Genomic DNA, 19,825 nt, shown 5'->3' on the forward strand with positions numbered 1-19,825 from the left:
TAAGTTCAAAAAAATAATTGGACCCATTTGACTTAGTTTATCTAAAGCAGCTTATAAGCTGAAAACAGCTTATAAGCCAAAAAAAATAAGTTGGACTACCCCAACTTATTTTTTTCAGCTTATAAGCTGCAAACAGCTTTAAGCTGTAAGCCAATCCAAACGGGCTCATATTCAAGTAGTGATGGATAATATTATTGATACTTGTGCTGATAAACAATAAAACATTTTGGTATAAGATTTTTGGTGTCAATGTAGATTAGTAGGATAAGTTTTGGTTACATAATCAAACCACATAAAAAAAGAGGAGATAGAGAACAAATACATAAGGGTAAAATAGGTATAAAATGATAGTAGTAATAATTAAAAAAAAACACGAGATAAGTACATTAGGTTACAGTAAAAACAAAATCAAAGAAGACATTACACACTAATACACATAATCAAATGGCAGCCCAATTACCAAGCATTTTAGTAGTAAAGTCTAGACCTCTCTATAACGGCATCCGCATATAATAGCACCTCTCTATAACAGTAAAACAATTTTAGAACCGATTTTTAATGTTATATTTTACTTCTCTATAACATCATTTCACCTATAACAACAACCAATTTTATAACACGGTACGCTCTTTGTAAAATTACCTCTCATATAACAACTATCTTTATTTTTAGGTAGTATAATAATTAACCTTCTTTATAAAAATAGAATATCTATGAATACCAATAATAAGTGTAGAGATTTTGACTAAATATTTGATCATTTAATACACTATTTATGACAAAAAATATCATATGAATATATAATTTTCATCATTACAAGATTTTTCTTCATTATACAAAGTGTAATTAAGCTTAGAATTTAACAATTAAAAATAAAAATTAGATTTTAAGCATCTTTTTGCCTATAACAACAAAATATTATTTAAATGTCAATGCTATTATAGGTGTTTAACATCATTTCTCTATAACAACAAAAAAATTTCAGACCCAACGATGCTGTTATAGAGAGGTTTGACTGTAATACAAAGGGGATACAGAACATACAAAGTCCCCCCGCTTATTAGTATTTTCATTTCATTTCATTCATTCAATCCAATTTTTCTCACCGAATGTAACATTACTTCATCCTTCATCCAACCTCATTCGTTATCATCATATACGCTAAAGACCAAACTACCTTCTCCCTTCTTTTCAAAATTCAATTTTTCTCATCAAATGTAACATTGATTTATGCCGCCGGCATGCGCTAGCCACGCCCCTTCCCCCTTGTAACTTTACTGGCAGACCGCCAGACCCTATTTTGTAGATAGAAATTGGGTAAGGCATTATTTAGTTGTAAGCTTTCCAAATTCGAGATCCCTTTGTATATATCTGAGAGATAATAAAAGGTTGGGATTCATCGTGTAAATTGTGTGTTCTTTGTTCCTGTAAATTTGTCCTCAAACGTATGTGTGTGCGAATAGACTGAGTTGTGTAATGTTGTGCAACTACTGTGGAGTGGTGAGTTCGATAAAAAAATCACACCTTAACATAAGCCACTTAATATTTATCGTTGCTGCTTTAGATATACTTTGAGGAACTATGCATGCAATCTACACAAAACTATGCAAAAACAAACTCACACCAATATATTAAGTATGTATATTACGTATGTACCTGACAAAGGCAATTATGAAATGTTAGTAGGCTGTTTGGTCAAATTGTGGAAAGCCAAAAGTGTTTTTTTAATATTTATTTTAGCGAGTTTGGTTATTTGAGCAAACTTTTTTGAAAAAAGAAAAAAGAAAGAAGTAATATTTGAGTAACAGTGGAAGTTATTTTTCAGAAGATGAAAAAAGTAAATTTTCTCAAAACACTTTTGAATCTTAGCCAGGCACAAATTGTTACTCTAACATGACAATACTATTTTTTAAAGTGATTTGTCAAATATACTTTGGATTTCGAAAAATGTATTTAGAAGTTTGACCAAACAAAAAGTGTTTGAGTATCAGTACACTTAAAATTCTTTTATGATATTATGTAAGAACTAAAAGCTTTGAATAACATTTTTACATGGGTCTGTATGCATTTCAAGTTTAAAATAATATACTACTCTTGTGAGATAGAAATTTTTTTAGTACGAGCATTCGGGAGTGTGGCTTAGCACTTAATGAAGTAGGATGAGAATCGTGAGATTTAAAGTTCCAATTGTAGCGAAGGCAAAATCACCAAGTGATTCTTCCCATATGTTCAAGTCTTGATGAATAGTGTTACCAACACCTGTGCTGATTAAAAAAAAATGACTTTGGTATGAATGTTGATTAGTAGAATAAGTTCAGCATACTAGCATCTAAAAATTCCTATATGTTTAAGCATTGATGGGCAATGTTACCGATCCTTTGCTGATGAAAAAAAAAAATTAGTACAAAGTTTTGGGTGTAAATGTAGATTATTAGGATAAATTTTGAATACTAGATAATCCAAAAAATTTCATACGTTCAAATTTGAAAGATAGCGAGACCGATACCAGTGTGAATAAAAATAAAAGGTTTTGGTACAACGTTTTTTGGTGTGAATGTGGATCAGTAGGATAAGTTTTGAATACTAGATAATCAAAAAAATCTCCAGTGTTCAAGTTTTGATGGATAGTGTTATCGATACATGTGCTGATAAAAATAATTTTTGTTTTGGTACAACATTCTTAGTGTAAATGTAAAATACCAGGGTAAGTTTTGAACGCCGAATAATTCAAAAAACTCCATATGCTCACTTCTTGATGAACAGTATCATTGATACCTGTAAAAAATAAACTTTTTGATATAACATTTTTTGTGTGAATGTAATTAGTAGGCTAAGTTTTGAATACTAGGTAATCCAAAGAATTTCATGTTTGAGTCTTGATGGACAATGTTATCGATACTTGTGGTGCTAATAAAAAATAAAAACTTTTGGTACAACATTTTTTATGTGAATGTAGATTACTAGGATAAGTGTTGAATACTCGATAATTCAAAGAATCTCACATGTTCAAGTCTTGATGGACAGTGTTACCGATACATGTGGTGCTGATAAAAAAACTTTTTGGTACAATATTTTTGTTGTGAACGTTGATTAGTAGGATAAGTTTTGAACACTAGATAATCCAAAAACCACATATGTGCAAGTCTTGATGGATAGTGTTATCGATATATGTGCTGATAAAAAATAAAACTTTTTGGTACAACATTTTTGGTGTGAAAGTAGATTAATAGGATACGTTTTGCATACATAATCAAACCAAAAAAAAAAAAAAAAAAGATGGATGACAAATACATTTGAGTACAGCAATCAGGGATCGGCTGGTTAGAGTTATGCAGGTATTAGTAATACAAGGATTAGTTATGAGAGATTATGCAAGTTTTATTTATTCATGTATTAGTTATTCCATCTTCTATCCTGCGTAACATAATACATAAATTGGTCATAACAAATATATTAGTTATGTGGGTTTCTAAATTACAAACTAAACACGTGTGAAAAATTCTATACAACAAAAGAATGTTACCAATCATGCGATTAATGTTACCAATTATGCGATTACTTATGCATGATTTAATACATGAATAAGTTAGCTCATAATCAACTACTAAACGACCCCCAAGTGTCTAAAAGTGTATATACAAGATATGTGTTTTACATTGATTGGCTTGGGTGAAAACACCCGATACAGATAGATTTTTATCGATGATTTCTTCTCATATATTCAAATTTTGATGGATAAAGTGAGCCACAACCTGTACAAAGTGGACCTATTTGTTGCAATTTGAATTAGTTGGATAACTTCCCATACTACTCCCTCCAAGCACTTTTACTTATCGAGCTTGGCTTATCGAGAGTCAAACTACATGAATTTTGACCAACATTTTAAGACGTTTTTTTCATCATATTATTATGAGAAAGAATTGCAGCTTACAGTATTTTTTGTATAGTTTTGAACATCTAAATTTAATTTTACAATATTGAATTATCTAATTCAATTTAACTTCGAAAGTTAGTCAAATTGATCATCGAGAAGCGATGTGACAGTAGAAGTAAACAAAGGTAGTATATATTACAATAAGGGGTCGTTTGGTACGTGAATTAAGTTATCTCGAGATTATAGTCCTAGACGTTATTCCATCTCTGAGGTGGGATAAAATAATCCCAAATTTAATGGGATAATGTGGAATATGAGAATTAAGTTTGGGATTAATTTATTCCAATATAAATTTATACCTTCAACAAACAAAGTACTTACTCCGGTCCAAAATAATTGAGAATTTAACATGTAAAAGTTGGTAAAAAATAATTGAGGTTTTTGTCTATCAAGAAGGTATTTTATTCTTTTTTCCAAATTTACCCTTGACACATATTTAATTTCAATGAACAAATTTAATGCTTGCTATAGTTTCAAATCCATATACCCAAATCTAAAACCTCAATTATTTTAGATCGGAGAGAGTATAATATTGATTTCAAACTTAACCCTATCATATCCACTTTATCTCGCATACCAAACAACCTCTAATTAAAAAAAAAAAAAAGGAGACACGACATAAGTACATTAGGTTTTGATTAAAAACATGACAATACACACTAAACACACACTAATCAAATAGTTACCAAAGTAGTATTAGTAAGTTAGTAATACAAAGGGTATACATACATACGTAACATACAGCACACACACACACAAGAGTCACCCCCACTCATTATTATTTCCATTTCATTTCATTTCCATTCATTCAATCCATTTTTTTTGTCCCAAAAACTCATTTTTTTTTCCTCACCGAATGTAACGTTACTTCATCCTTCATTCAAGCTCATTCCTTATCACCATATACTCTAAAAACCAAACTTTTTTTTTTTCCTGATAAGATTTTTTTCTTTCTTTTTTTTGTTTGTGTTAATTTTTCTTTGAACTAACCATGTGGGGTTCTTTGATCTAAGATTAATCGATTTTGAAACCCATTTTCTTGATTCATATGTGTTGATTTTCCATCGATCGTTTTGGGTTTTGCTGTTTTTGAGGTAAAGATTTGTTTTTTTGATGTTTTATATGATGTTCTTGTTTTTCTTTTTCTTTATTGGGTTTTATGAAATGTGCCAAGAATGGTTAGGTTTTGTTGTTTGTTTGATGATCGGTTGAGTTATATGTGTTGAGATGAAGAAGATCCATTTGGGGGTTATTTTTTTGGATTATAATTTCATTTTGTTTTAATTAATTCTACTGATGATGTTTTGCTTTCTTGATTACAAAGTTTAAAGCTTTAATTTTTGATGTTGGAATTGAGCCCTTTAGGATGTGGATTTATCTGTTGAAGTTTAGAATTGTTAATTTTTTGTTGTATGTACTTTCAGTGTCACTTGGTTGTATGGAAATAAAGGAAAGTTTTTTGAAGATTTCACACTTGTATATGGGTGTTTCTGAATTCCTTTTTAGTAGTAAAGATGTTCTTATAGTCAGCTTTATCATGCTTTCCATAGTATTTTGCCATGGATTTTTTATATATACTGCTTTAAATTGCTTGTTCTTGTGCCGAGGGTCTACCCGAACAGCCTCTCTACCTCCCAAGGTAGGGGTAAGGTCTGCGTACACTTTACCCTCCCCAGACCCCACTTTGTGGGATTTTACTGGGTATGTTGTTATTGTTGTTGTTGTTAGTGAAGATATCCTTATCTGCATATCTGGTCCTTTTTTAGTATGTAAGGAAGATGAACCTTCTTATGTTATAGAGTCTAGACTTTTAGGGTAAAAAGTTTAGAACTTCACTTCAGAACTTTTGGGAATTAATAATGTAGGATCATGTTTTTTACATGGAAACTATGATTTTTCTTAGATGCTGTTGCCTTTAAAGTATTGAGTGCTGTGTATTTTTGTTTATTAATACTGGATTTCTTGCATTCATAGTTACTTTGTTTCCGCCTTTCTTTGGCTCTTCTGATGTGTTTACCTCCAGATTTTCAAGGCAAGGTGGGTGAACCGAGTTGATCGTGATTTGCATGGGTGACGATGCCAGAATTGCGTAGTGGAGCAAGGAGATCAAAACGGCTTGGTGATCTCCAGCCTGCCCCTCAACCTGTTGTTGGCCAAGAGGAAAACTTGGTCTTGCCGCCTACTCAGAACAGAACCAGGAGAAGAGGTGGTGGTGGTGGAAGAGGAAGGGGTGGTAATGCAACGGCGGCTATAGGAAAAGGACCTTCAGGGACGACACGTGGGAGGCCAAGTGGTGCTGGTAGGGGTAGAGGGATTAGGTTGATAGATTTGGACCCAGAGCCACCGTGTGAGGTTCTTCCTCAAGCTGCTCCCGTTGGGGTTGCCGAGCCAGCTTTTAATAGAATTGACGGTGCTGCAGATAAAAAGATCGCAATGGATGGTGGTGGAAGTGCAGACAAAGTAATGGCAGTTGAAGAAGAACCAAGCACGACTCCTGTACCAGATAGGGTATCTTCCTTTTTTTGCTCTTAACTGTATTAATGTAGTTATCAATGACGTGAATTCACAAACAACTTGAGGTGTGTTTGGTATGAAGGAAAATGTTTTCTTGGAAAACAAGTGGGCTTCTTACTTATTTTTCTAGTCTTTGGTACGTAAGCAAAAAAATATTACATCAAGAACATTTATATCTAATCTAACAAAACATAATGGAGGTGGGATGGGGTGAGGAGTAGGGGTTCGGGTGCGGCAGGGGGTGGGGTGTTGGGTGGGTGGGTGGGGAGGAGACAATGAACTTGGAAGTAACTTATGTAACTTGTTTTCCCTACTTCCATTAGGGAAGTCATTTTTCTCATTTTTAAGGAACTTGTATTCCTAGAAACAATATTTTCCAAAACATTTTGACCAACCAAACATGGAAAAATTGGAAAATGTTTTCCTAACATAACACACCCTTAATGAACTTACGGATGATCTGAATTGACAAACAGCTACTCTTGCATTTAAAGTTCCAGCAGCTGCTTTGGAAATACCTTAACATCATTAATGATAATGTGTAGGCTAAATTTCTGAAACTCTTATTGTAAATCGAGTTCTTAAAAGAATTGTCTGTATATCTGGATGCAGGTGCAAGTGGGTAATTCTCCTGTATATAAAACGGAAAGGAAATTAGGTAAGGGTGGATTTGGGCAAGTATATGTTGGTCGAAGAACAAGTGGAGGAACTGAGAGAACAGGACCAGATGCTGTTGAGGTACTCCTTATGATATAGTGGATCTTGACGAGCCTTTCTGATATTATTTGGATTATAATACAGCGATAATGATTTTCACTAGGTTGCATTAAAGTTTGAGCATCGAAATAGTAAGGGTTGCAACTATGGCCCTCCTTATGAGTGGCAGGTGTACAAGTAAGCATGAATCCTTATCTCAGAATCTTGGATTTCTTTGTATTTCTCAGTCTTCAGATCTCTTACTTATTATCCAATTTTGAACTTTTTTTCTTGACAGCACCCTAAATGCATGCTACGGAATCCCAGGGGTTCACTATAAGGGTCGTCAGGGAGACTTTTACATCTTGGTAACTTTTGGTTTTCATCATTTTCTATTAAGAATTTCTTGTTCTATCAGTTTTGTGTTACTGATATTTCCTGGAAATTATTTTCAGGTCATGGACATGCTTGGACCCAGCTTGTGGGACGTGTGGAATTCTTTAGGCCAGTCGTAAGTTGCCAACTTTTTCTATTTACATTGATTTTCCTGCACATACCTAGGAGTTCAGGAAAAAACAATGTACCACATATAACTTTTCTGTATGTCTTTCTAGTTGATGATTGTTAACCTTGCAACAGGATGTCGCCGAGTATGGTAGCATGTATCGCGGTGGAGGCAATATCAATTCTTGAAAAGCTGCACCAAAAGGGGTAACTGTTATCTCTAATCAGCAATACATATGTTATTTCATCATTTCACTTTCAGCACTCTAAACTCAAGAGTCATCTAGTAATAGTGACCTATTTTATTTTCACGTCTAAACTTTTGTTCTCACTTTAAGGTTCGTGCATGGAGATGTGAAGCCAGAAAATTTCTTGCTTGGTCTGCCGGGAAGTCATGATGAGAAGAAGCTGTATCTTATTGATCTCGGTTTGGGTAAGATGGATTCTTATGATTTTCTTTTCTGTTTATCACTCTATCTTTTCTTGGAAGTGTCCAGTTCATTTTCTTTCTACTTTAATCTTGAGTATTGATCATGATGTATCGTTCTTTGTTGCAGCATCTAGATGGAAAGATGCAGCATCCGGTCTGCATGTTGAATATGACCAGAGGCCAGATATATTCAGGTTTGTTTATTTGGCATATAACTGAAATAATCTTGGGCATTTAATTCAACAGTCCTTTTGAATGTGGACTCATATATTTGCTTTGACAGGGGCACCATAAGATATGCAAGTGTGCATGCTCATTTGGGTCGGACTGGAAGTAGAAGGGATGACCTTGAGTCACTAGCATATACATTAATATTTTTGATAAAGGGAAGGTTACCGTGGCAAGGCTATCAGGTTTGTTGTAATGTGCTTCTCGAAGTTGTTTCTAGTGGCTTAATTTTGACTTATGAAGTTTTACATTCTCTTGTAATTGTTTTTTTGAGTTGTGATAGGGTGACAACAAGAGTTTCCTTGTCTGTAAGAAGAAAATGGCCACTTCTCCAGAGTTGATGTGTTGTTTTTGTCCGGCGCCATTCAAGCAGTTCCTTGAGGCTGTGACAAATATGAAATTTGACGAGGAGCCAAATTATGCCAAGCTTATCTCATTCTTTGAGAGTCTTATTGAGCCAGTCACGTCACTACGACCAATAAGAATTGATGGTGCTCTGAAGGTTCTTATCCAGAGCATGTACGCGTTTGCATGACAATATTGGTTTCCTCATTCAGCTATTATGTCTTGTTTAATCAGGTTGGGCAGAAGCGGGGAAGGTTGCTAATAAACTTAGAGGAAGATGAGCAACCAAAGAAAAAAGTACGATTAGGTAGTCCTGCAACGCAATGGATTTCTGTTTATAATGCACGACGTCCCATGAAGCAGAGGTAAGTTGCTATAAAGAAAAGTGTCATTATGAGTTTGACATGTCTGGCCTTTTTTTTTTTTGAAACTGGTAACGTTGTATTCCTCAGCATTAAGGGTATGCTGGCCACCTCCAAAAAGTGAGTAACCAAAAGAAAGGAAAAAGACTTACAGAAAACTTAGTAAATCTACAATCTGATCTGTTTCCTCTATACAAAGTTGTATATACCAAAAAAGTAAAGATACAAATCTACAATACAATTCCATTTAACTTTCTGAATAGAATTGGATCTATCTTCAAAACATCTCCCATTTCTTTCTCTCCACACAGTCCACCATATGCAGGCTGGTATTATCCTCCACCACCTTTTCTGACTTTTGCTCCCTCCCCTTCTAATCCAGCAACTGAACAGATCTGAAGTGTGCTCTGGCATGATCCATCTTGTATTAGAATGTTTGAGAAAGATTTCCCAAAGATGGGCAGTGAACTCACAATGAAGAAACAAATGTTTGTTAGTTTCCCCTGTTTTGTTGCAGAGAAAACATCTGGGTACTAACTGCATCCCTTTCTTTTGTAAAACTTCTTGAGTGAGACAGGCTCTCTTTACCACTAACCATGTGAAACATTTCACCTTGGTAGGTACCAAGGTTTTCCAGATGGAATTCCATTGATATTGTGGCCTTCCAGCTTAAAGAGGCGCCTCAGTGCTTGTCTTTTAATTTGTCTTGGATCTTATCAAAAGTACCCGTCAAACTCTAGAGACCTCCAAATAAAGTCTTTTAATGTATTAGTTAGTTATGCATCTAAGTTGCCATAAAATTGCAGCTCAGATATGCCTATTTGGCGTGTTTCCTAAATTTGGCTTGTGTCCTTTCTCAATTGGACATACTATAGGTTTGAGAGGTTACATATTTTTCGGACAGGCCTAGTTTTACTAATGCAAATTGAATTTACTACTCATATATACAGTATATATTGCAGGAATCCAAGTAGGTATGACGCTTTAACATTTAAGAAAGTATGCTTCTCGATTTTATGATTCTTGGGTTGGTCATTTTTGGATAATCTTGCCCAGTTCACCTTTGAGATTCATTCCCATATATTAGTTACTGCATCTCTGTTGGTGGTTACTTTATTTCTCTTGAAGTTTGAACTGTAACTAATTCTCTCTTTAATTCAGGTGTTTTTTCTGTTTTTGCTTGGACACGTTATACCTTTTGCTTAGGTTGATAGGAATTAGGATTTACTTCAGAAAAATGTTAAAAAATGTAATGTTACATTTGCATGGATGTTTTGGGTACACTTCTGAATTTTTTTTACCACCATTTTGTCCCTTAAAGGTGAGAGAAGGAAATCTAAAGTGTGAATACCCTTGCATGCAACCTTTTTGGTGAACCTTGAATATCTTTGCCTCTTATTTATTTACCTTCTGCCTTCCAATGTATCGTATTATAGAATCTGGCAAGACAGGCTACATTCTTGTATAGACTGTTTGATTTGGTAGGTGTACATGAGGACTTCTATTGAGTATTATTACATGGAACATGGATATTCATGTTAAATTAGTATCTTCTTAATGCATGTGATTATATTAAAGTGAGTTGCTGATAGAAAAGTATTTACGATGATTTTATAGGTACCATTATAATGTTGCCGACTCTAGGCTTAGGCAGCATGTAGACAAGGGAAATGAAGACGGTCTATACATAAGCTGTGTGGCCTCAGCAGCCAATCTGTGGGCCTTAATAATGGATGCAGGAACAGGTTTCTCTTCCCAGGTTTACGAGCTTTCAGCTGTCTTCCTCCATAAGGTTATCATCTCAATCACCTTTCAGTGATTATCTTTGCCTCTTTTCTTTTCGTGCTCATGGGTTATACTCAAAACAATTGTGTGACTGTTTTTGATTCTTATCAGGATTGGATAATGGAACAGTGGGAAAAGAACTACTACATCAGCTCAATAGCTGGTGCAGCGAATGGAAGTTCCTTGGTCGTTATGTCCAAAGGTTAGATATTAAAGGAAAATGATCTGATTGATTCATAATTTGATGTGTTTACAGAAGGATCAACTGATGGACTTCTCCTTATGGTTTCCATCTTTCTATTTTTGGTGGGAAATTTTCTTTATTAGTGAGAAAGAGTCTGTGCTTTAACAAAACCATCATATAATAATTAGATTGAATGTGGTACATACTGTGCAATCGTATTAAAGTGGGAGCACGGTGGTGAGATGATCCCCCCCCCCCTCTCTCCCCCCGCGGGGTTCGTACCTGTGAACACAACTGGGGTTGGACCAGCTAACTATAGGGATTCTTGGTTATAAAAAAAATGAAAAAAAGTTAAAGACCACAGGCTAATGGCCTGCATAAGTATTTTAGTCATGGCTGCCTCAGAACTCTTTGGTTTGGTCAAGGCAACTGCAGTTGAATTATTTACCTATTCTGACCACCTGCCTAGTGGCACTGACACTATCTCTTTGTTGTTGGCTTAGTGTGCTGCTTCTTTTGAAATACTCCCATGGGATTTCCAAGCCAACAGATAAGAGAAAAGGCATGCTATTACTTGACTGAGATGAATGCATGCAAGCATCTCATGATAAAAGGGTGTTAGAGCTACAATATATAAATGGTGTTAGAGCTACAATATATGGATGATTTTTTTTTTCTGAGTAACCCATCTTTTTGTATTTTCGGTTTGTGAGCTGTATTTTGTTGCTAAGATTATACTTACAGATTGTTTACTAGGAATGGGCTTGCTGCGAATCAATCTTATTATTATTATTATTGTTCATTGCTCTATAAACAATCTATTAATTTCTCTTTGTGCTTGTTGGATCAGGAACTCCTTATACACAACAGTCTTACAAAGTCAGTGAATCTTTTCCTTTTAAATGGATAAACAAAAAATGGAAAGAAGGTTTCCATGTAACATCCATGACCACTGCTGGCAGTCGCTGGGGTGTGGTGATGTCCCGAAATGCTGGTTACTCGGAACAGGTGAAATAATTTTCATTTTGTTGTCAAATTTAGTGCTATTTCTTTCTTTCCTTGAAAATTAGTGTCTTAAAGCAGATGACTTGTGTAGGTTGTTGAGCTTGACTTCCTTTACCCAAGTGAAGGAATACATCGACGGTGGGAAAGTGGTTATAGAATAACTTCAATGGCTGCCACCGCCGATCAAGCAGCTTTCATATTGAGCATACCGAGACGTAAGATGATTGATGAGACTCAAGAGACTTTGCGGACATCTGCCTTCCCAAGTACTCATGTAAAGGTGACGAGTCATTTACATAACCTTGAATGTTTCCTGTTTGCCTTTTCCCTTAAATCTAACAGGTGGAATATTTATCAATTTTTTATGGGAATATACCAATTATGGGAGGAAATATCAAAATAATGGTTTAAAAGTTAGTTTGATACTGAAAATATCACATCAAAGTTTAGAGTATAAATAGTTAAATGAATTTGAATTCTCGAAAGCTATGGTGCTCGGACCCTCCAAAAATGCTGCCACACCCATGTCGGATCCTTCAAAATTGCATAGGTTTTGGAGGATCCGATACACACCCAGCAGTATTTTCAAGAGTCCGAGCAACATAGCTTGAAAATTGTATAAACTAATAGTTATTAATGAAATGCTGTCTTTCGTTGTGCCTCCATTTCATACAGAAAAGGTGACGATGTTCATAATAATTGACGTTCCGATTCACAGTAGTTTGTGGAGTGCAATTTGCATATGGTTATGCATGTTACTCTTGTTGTTCTTTCCTTTTCTAGTTTTAATATTGCTTGCGTTCATTTTGCAGGAAAAATGGTCCAAAAATCTTTACATTGCATCGATCTGCTATGGTCGAACTGTCTGCTGATATCAACTGTTAAAGTTGTCGATGATGATCATAGTCGTTCATCTTTGAAGAGATTTGGAGGATGAATTCAGCTGGTCTAGTTGGATTGCCTCCCAAGTGAGTCCTCGTGATTTTTCATGTAAAATCTTTGTTTTGTTGTATCAACTGTGTAATGGGAAAAGTAAAACGAGAGTTGAGAAGTTGCTGAGTTAATTGTGGCTGCTGCGTGCTGGTGGGTAGTAACAGCAATTGCGCCGATGACAAAAAGTATTTTAGTTTTGGCAATTAAGGCTAAGAAATGGTTGATTGCTGAAAATATTTGTACCTTTAAAATTGGAAGGGTGTATTTTTACCATAATCTATCTGGTTGTCTCAGACATCCTCTTTTTGCTGATAATTCACCCACTGGTTAGTTTGAGTAGTTTACTGTATAATCTTAGTTTGGACCTAATAGGCGACTTTCGTTGAATTTCATAAAGCATGCTTTAATCGCGTGGAACTTAAAGAAGAATATAAAGAAAGGGCAGCTCGGCGTCTCCTGTTATGTGCCGGGTCCGAGGTAGGGGTTGGATCACATTGGTCTACTCTATGCTGCCTTATCTTGCATGTCTGCAAGAAGCTGTTTTTACGGTTTGAACCAGTGATCTTCCGACCCTTGTAGTTGCGTCAAGTTTCCCTTTGGTAAAAATAGAAATATAATTGATTCCGGTGCAAAGAGTTATGGTAATTCGATAAAAAATGAATATATGATATTAGATCGTGTACTGATTAAGTGGATCATGATCTCTTACCATAAAAGGGCAATGAATGCATATGGTGAGCAGTAGCAATGGTGAAAGAGCCTAAAATGATTAGATTGAGTAGATCAACAAATTGTGGTAGCAAAAGCTGAACATGCAACAGTAATTCGAGGTCGCACACCCTAACGGAAACTAAGCTCCCACTCAGAACCCCAAACAGAATCTAATCCTCCGCTCACGACCGAAACTGAAACAACTTTTGTTTAAACAAACAAGGAAGTTAGAAATGAAAACAACCAAACACTAATTATGCCTTATACGGCATAATTTCCGCGAAACCTTGCATTGCGATTTTTTTTTCCATCTGAGCGGGGATTCGAACCAAGAACTTAGGGGTACTTTCGCTCATTTTTCTAAGCAAAGGGCAAAAATTAAAGATAAGTGCCTTTGCACAAAAAAATCTTCAAAAGAAGGAAGGAAAAAGACCAAGGGCAATTCGCACGAATGCCCTTATTTTGGGGTGGTCTTTAATTTTTGTCCATCAAAATAAAGGTATTTAAGTTTTGCCCTTCACCTAAAGCCTCAGGATTTCGGGTTCGAACCCCTACTCAGGCGAAAATTAAAAAAAATAAAAATCGTATGCCCCTTAGGGCATAATTTCATGTAACTAGGTCAGACAAGGCATAATCTTTGTGTAACTAGCCGAACAAGGCATAATCTTAAATTTTCAACTAAACTTTGCTTTCAGGCATAGTTTAGTTATGCCCTATAAGGCAGAATTTCCACAAAACATGCAAATTTTGCCTTATAAGGCAAAGTTTTAGTTATGCCTTAAAGCTAATTATGCCGCATCCGTGAAGCCTTGCCTTGTGATTTTTTTTTTTTGAGTGGGGGTTCGAACCCACAACTTAGGGTACTTTCGTCCACTTTTCTAAGTGAAGGAAAAAAATTAAAGACCAACAATTTGAGGGCCAAAAATTAAAGGCCAGTGCCTTTGAAGGTCAATCCGCAACAAAAATAAAAAATAAAAAATGAAAGGCCAATGCCTTCGGCTACAGCCCAAACGAAAACCACGACCCAAGTCCCAAGTCCCAAATCAAAGGCCCAATTAGGTAAGGTCCATTTCAAATCCCCTACATTCCAGAATTTCTAAAGCCCCCCAAATCATTTTTTTTTAAACCGAACTAGCTTCACTTGCTTTGTCCTCGTCTACCTTACTTTATTAATTTTATTGCATTATAAAATACATTCTTAAAATCCGCAAAAACTCAACCAAACCGGTAAAATCGACAAAATCGAAATCCATAGAATTTATATTATAATGATTTGGTTTGGTTTGATTTTTACTAAAAAAATAGAGTCAAATCGGACCATGAACATCCCTAGTCATTAAGTAGTACATAAATATTTTACTAGTTTGAAATGTGAAAATTGAAGTACTTTTTACGAATTGGGTCTAGTTTAAAATAAGAGCTTGCGTTAGTTTGGGTGTTTGGGGGTGCAAAAAAGACTGACGCCATACCTTACACAAGCAGGTCAAATCTTTTCGGACAAACAAAAAAATTCTACTCTTTTTCTTCAGAACCATTTGTGAAGAGATTCTGAAAAAAATTATGGGAAGTATATTATTTCCATGTTTCATTAGAGGATTAAGTGAATTATAATTCTTGAAGTTGTTAGAACTATATACGACAGCATTTAAGTTATTTTTGGAGTGAAACCAAACTATTCGGGAAATTCATTCAATAAACTAAATTTTCAAACTCTTCAGATTAGTTTCAACTTTCAAGTTTGACTTCGAATTAAGAGTGTGTTTGTTATGGAGGAAAAAAACTTCCAGAAAATGTTTTCCAATTTTTTCATATTTGGTTAGTCAAAATATTTTAGAAAGTATTTTCTCTAGTAAAACAAGTTCCTTGAAAATGAGGAAAATGACTTCCTTAATGGAACTAGGGAAAAGAAGTTCCATAAATACATTCCGAGTTCATTGTCTCCTCCACACCCACCCAACTCCCCAACGCCCACCCCTTGACCATCCCACCACCGCCACCCCCAAACCCCCACTCCCCACCCCATGCCACCCCCATTGTTCTTTGTTAGATTCCATATAAATGCTATTGAAGTAATATTTTTTTTCTCGCTTACCAAACACTAAAAAATAAGTAAGAAACCACTTGTTTTCCAAGAAAACATTTTCCACGGAAAACATTTTCCTTCGTGCCAAACACACCCTAAAAGGATTATTAAATAAAATAACGTTAAGCACACTTGCACGTGTCGTTTTGCATAAGAAAAATATCCAAATCCTTTACTAGTAATCTACCCCTATGATAAGATAGCAAATGCTAGAACACTACCAAATTACTGCTATGCACATTGGACTCTCTGTGCACCACCATGCATATCACCATCTTCGTTGTATGCCTGCTTCCTTCGCATCTCGTCCTCAATGTTCACATCATGCAAAGTAGTCTCCTCCTCACACTCATTCAGTTCCATTTCAGATACTTGCAAGTCCTCAGGTTCTTGAATTGTTGTGGTGTTAATGACTTGGAAATCAATAGTGAGGTGAATGTACAGTTTACCTCTCATGAAAGGCCTTTTGTACATCGGCATTCCTTCATCATTGATAGCTTTAAACTGATCTGCAGAGCCAAAGAAAGGTTTGTGGTCAGTATTCACAAGATATTTTCAGCATCACAGCCTAAAAGATATACTATCCATTAGAAGGGCAGGAGACAGACAGAACACACCTCTCTCTCTCCTCCTCTCTCAACACACACACACGTGGGCGCGTGCACAAAGAGAGAGAGAGAGCTTAAATACACATGACTATATGAATTTAGTAATCTACATAGTTGCATAAGAACCTAATAGAAGGGAAGGAAACATCAAGAATCATAAAAGCGGAAGGAGTTGGATCTTCTGTCTGTTTGATGACTTGAACAACTATACAAACAGGTAAAATATTACTAGTTAGGGCTGCATATCGGTCGGTTCGGTTCGGGTTTCAAAATTATCGGTTTAACTTATTGGTTATCGGTTTGTAAATATATTAAACCGTTAAAGAACCGTTAAAATATCGGTTAATGGGTTATCGGTTAATCGGTTTTTGTATGTTATCGGTTCGGTTATCGGTTTAACCGTTAAGATTTCACACAACAAAAAAATTGCTTGACCACAATATGAATGGTGACTGGTTAAAATTGAGGTAATTGGCAGGTTTATCCCGCTTAATCATGATTTATAATTGACAATGGGTTTCAACCCACAAAAAGATCAAGAAATGGATGTAGTTCCATATATGACTTTTCTTCATTTGAAAACTAATAATGTTAAAAGAAGGTTATTTTGCCACCATCTTTCAAAAGGTTATATTAAAATCACTCCTAACCCATAAACAGAACATAAACAAGCAACAGTTGAGTTTAAATCTTAACATACATCATATGCAAACACAACCTGAGACTTCTATATATACAGAACATAAACAAGGCAGCAAAGCATCTTAAGTGTATAACCAACAAAACACAATACTATGTTTCAGCCTTAATACTATCAAGAAGGCAGGTTGTTAATCATCTTTACATTTCTCCATCATTCTACGGTCTGCATCTTTACAGGGGTTAGTAAACTACCTATGAACGCCAACCCTACTGACAGGACCATAATTAAGCTATAGATTAGAACTTAGAAAATAACCCATAGAACAGCTTCTAGTGGGCACTGGGCAGCAGCGACAAAGGCAAAACAGTGCACAACAACTTAGTTAAAGGGTAGAAGTGTAATTAATTAAATTGTTATCGGGTTATCGGGTAACCCGTTAACAAAAATGGTCAACCCGCGACCCGACCCAATAAGCCAATAACTCAAAAACACCACCCGGAACCCGAACCGGTAATCCATTAACCCGAACCATTAACCCAATAACCCAATAATCGGTTCGGGCTATTGGTTTAACCGTTAACATGCACAGCCCTAATTACTACTACTCATATATATTACTATAAATGGCAAATATATGAAGGTAATGCTAGGATTGGCGTAGGAAAAAAGAAATGCTAGGATTGGCACTGGCCAGGGGAATTAACTGATGAGATTCCAGAGTATGAAACATAATCTTTAACAGAAACAAAAATCTTTGAAAGGTCGTTAGGGGTTCTCCGGGCCTACCAGGCTTAATAATTTCACCAGGTTGGGACTTAATGAGCAGCTGTCTGTTGTCTAGGTGAGTCAAGATGAACTGGAAACCACATAGGGCCTCAGTCACGGTCAATCTGCGCTCAACAAAAAGATCATCTCCCACTCGCTTGAACTTAGGATGTTCCTTTCGTTGCAAGACAAAAACTATGTCTCCAGTGATAGTTCCTGGCTGCAAAAGCACAAATCATGTCAAGTCTCAGTCATTATAAGCAAATCATTCCAAAAATGTGACCACATGTTACATGTATCCTACCGCTTCATCTGCCTCGCCTGGGAATGTTACCGTCTGCCCAGTCCGCATACCCTTCTCCACGTGAACTTCCAATTCCTTCTCTCCTGCACAACTTTCTCACACTTACACTGGGGGCACCTATCTTTGTCATTGGTGATTCCACCAGTACCCTTACACTCGTTGCAAGGGTACAGCATCGGCTGGATCATGGATGGACCAAGCTGTCTGATAGAAACTTTCAATCCAGCCCCTCGACAGCCAGGACACTTCATTGAAGCACCTGACGTGGACCCTTTACTGGAAATCACAACATAGCACAATCATGATCATCGCATATTGCAAGATAGTAAAAGGCACTAAGCCCTGAAACTCACTCCACTCACTACATAAATAAATGACAAACGAAGTTGAAATATAAATAACTAGGCTATAAACTCACCCCTTGCACTTTGAGCACAACACATTGCGAGATAGTGAAAGCTTCTTTGATGTACCATTGTAAAGATCCTCCAAAGAAACCTTGAGAGGGTAGATAACATCCTCTCCTCTTCTTTGTCTTCTACCTCTGCTGCTTCCACAACCCGTTCCTTCCTTTAGAGCATCCTCACCATACTGATCATATATCTCACGCTTTTCAGGGTTACTCAAAACCCCATAGGCTTGGGCAAGCTCTATTCATGCAAGGCTAACCTTCGGGTTTTTGCATAGGCTTGGGCAAGCTCTATAAACTGAAAGAACCAATGAACACAATTAAAATCGACTGACAATAAGAACCTAGTAAGCTGGGGCAAGCTGTTAAAACTAATAGAACCAAAAGAAGGAGACCAATTCCTTGAGATTTCACATGAAATGACACCGAACCTCTAGCTACATACAGGGCAATGTCAAAACACAGCAGTAATTGCAGTTCCCAGTTTCACACCACCCCACACAGTCTGAATAACTTAAAAGGTATGATGCCCGAAACCTAAAAACAACGTTATATTACAGAACCAATATTGGTCTCACTGCACACCACGGCATACAGTCTGGATAACTTACGATATTCCTACATTATAGGTCATTTTAATCTACTTGAACTAAGGAAGCAAAATTAAGAAACGAATGCATAGTTGATTCAGTATTTCACTAACCAACACCTCTCTTGTAGCATCAATCATTATTACCTTTTGAGGATTGCCTCCCTTATCAGGATGGTATTGAAGGGCGGCTTTACGATAAGCCTTCTTGAGATCATCCTGAGAAGCACTCTTCTTAACTCCTAACATCTCATAATACTTTGTTGCCCTTCCAAACATCTTCCGATTGCAATATTTTCACTACAAAAAACAAAAAAACGATTAATCAACCGTTAACTGATGAGTACGTACCCATTGAAAGAGAGGTGCTTGACTTTATATGGAGAGAAAAAGAGAGAGGATTGAGGTAGAGAACTCCATCCCCTCTCTCTGTCTCTCTGTCTCTCCCAAATACTTATCATTTCTCCTCTCTTTTTTTTTTTCTTTTTTTCTCTTCAATTCTTTATTTCCCTTCTAATTAGAAAATGAGAACTTGTTATTAATTTATAAGGGTGCTTAATCAAAAAATAATAATAATTATAAGGGTGTCTCCGAGACCTTCATGAGCCAGCAGTCTAGGGGTGTTCACGATAAAATTAAATCGATAGATCGCAAATCAACTCAAATCGATAATTAATTGGGGTTGAATTATTTCGGTTTTAAATTCTTAAAAACCTAATAATATTTGGTTTGATTTGATTTTATTAAAAACTGTCACGACCCAACCCCGTAGGCCGTGACTAGTGTCCGATCT

General features: G+C 36.0%; 1 protein-coding gene and 1 pseudogene across 1 annotated transcript; one reads left to right on the plus strand and one right to left on the minus strand.

Moving 5' to 3' along the window:
* Positions 1–4,680: 4,680 nt before the first annotated feature.
* On the plus strand, positions 4,681–13,235 carry LOC132607358 (casein kinase 1-like protein HD16). The gene is made up of 17 exons (XM_060321293.1): positions 4,681–5,028; positions 5,958–6,442; positions 7,061–7,186; positions 7,269–7,342; positions 7,443–7,512; positions 7,600–7,655; positions 7,784–7,855; positions 7,987–8,081; positions 8,206–8,272; positions 8,362–8,491; positions 8,590–8,808; positions 8,886–9,016; positions 10,631–10,805; positions 10,910–11,000; positions 11,833–11,990; positions 12,079–12,267; positions 12,800–13,235. Exons 2-17 carry the CDS (start codon positions 6,011–6,013, stop codon positions 12,857–12,859), a joined length of 2,145 nt encoding a protein of 714 aa, XP_060177276.1. The 5' UTR covers positions 4,681–5,028; positions 5,958–6,010; the 3' UTR covers positions 12,860–13,235.
* A 2,570-nt stretch (positions 13,236–15,805) lies between these two features.
* Positions 15,806–19,533, minus strand: LOC132607359 (dnaJ protein homolog; annotated as a pseudogene).
* Positions 19,534–19,825: the final 292 nt, after the last annotated feature.

The sequence above is a fragment of the Lycium barbarum genome, chromosome 8, assembly GCF_019175385.1.
Source record: "Lycium barbarum isolate Lr01 chromosome 8, ASM1917538v2, whole genome shotgun sequence".
Lineage (NCBI taxonomy): Eukaryota > Viridiplantae > Streptophyta > Magnoliopsida > Solanales > Solanaceae > Lycium > Lycium barbarum.

Coding starts and splice junctions, on each gene's coding strand:
- LOC132607358 (XM_060321293.1), top strand. CDS start 6,011: ATGCCAGAATTGCGTAGTGGAGCAAGGAGATCAAAACGGCTTGGTGAT. Junction 7,856..7,986: donor GAAAAGCTGCACCAAAAGGG/GTAACTGTTATC, acceptor TCTCACTTTAAG/GTTCGTGCATGGAGATGTGA. Junction 12,268..12,799: donor TCCCAAGTACTCATGTAAAG/GTGACGAGTCAT, acceptor TTCATTTTGCAG/GAAAAATGGTCCAAAAATCT.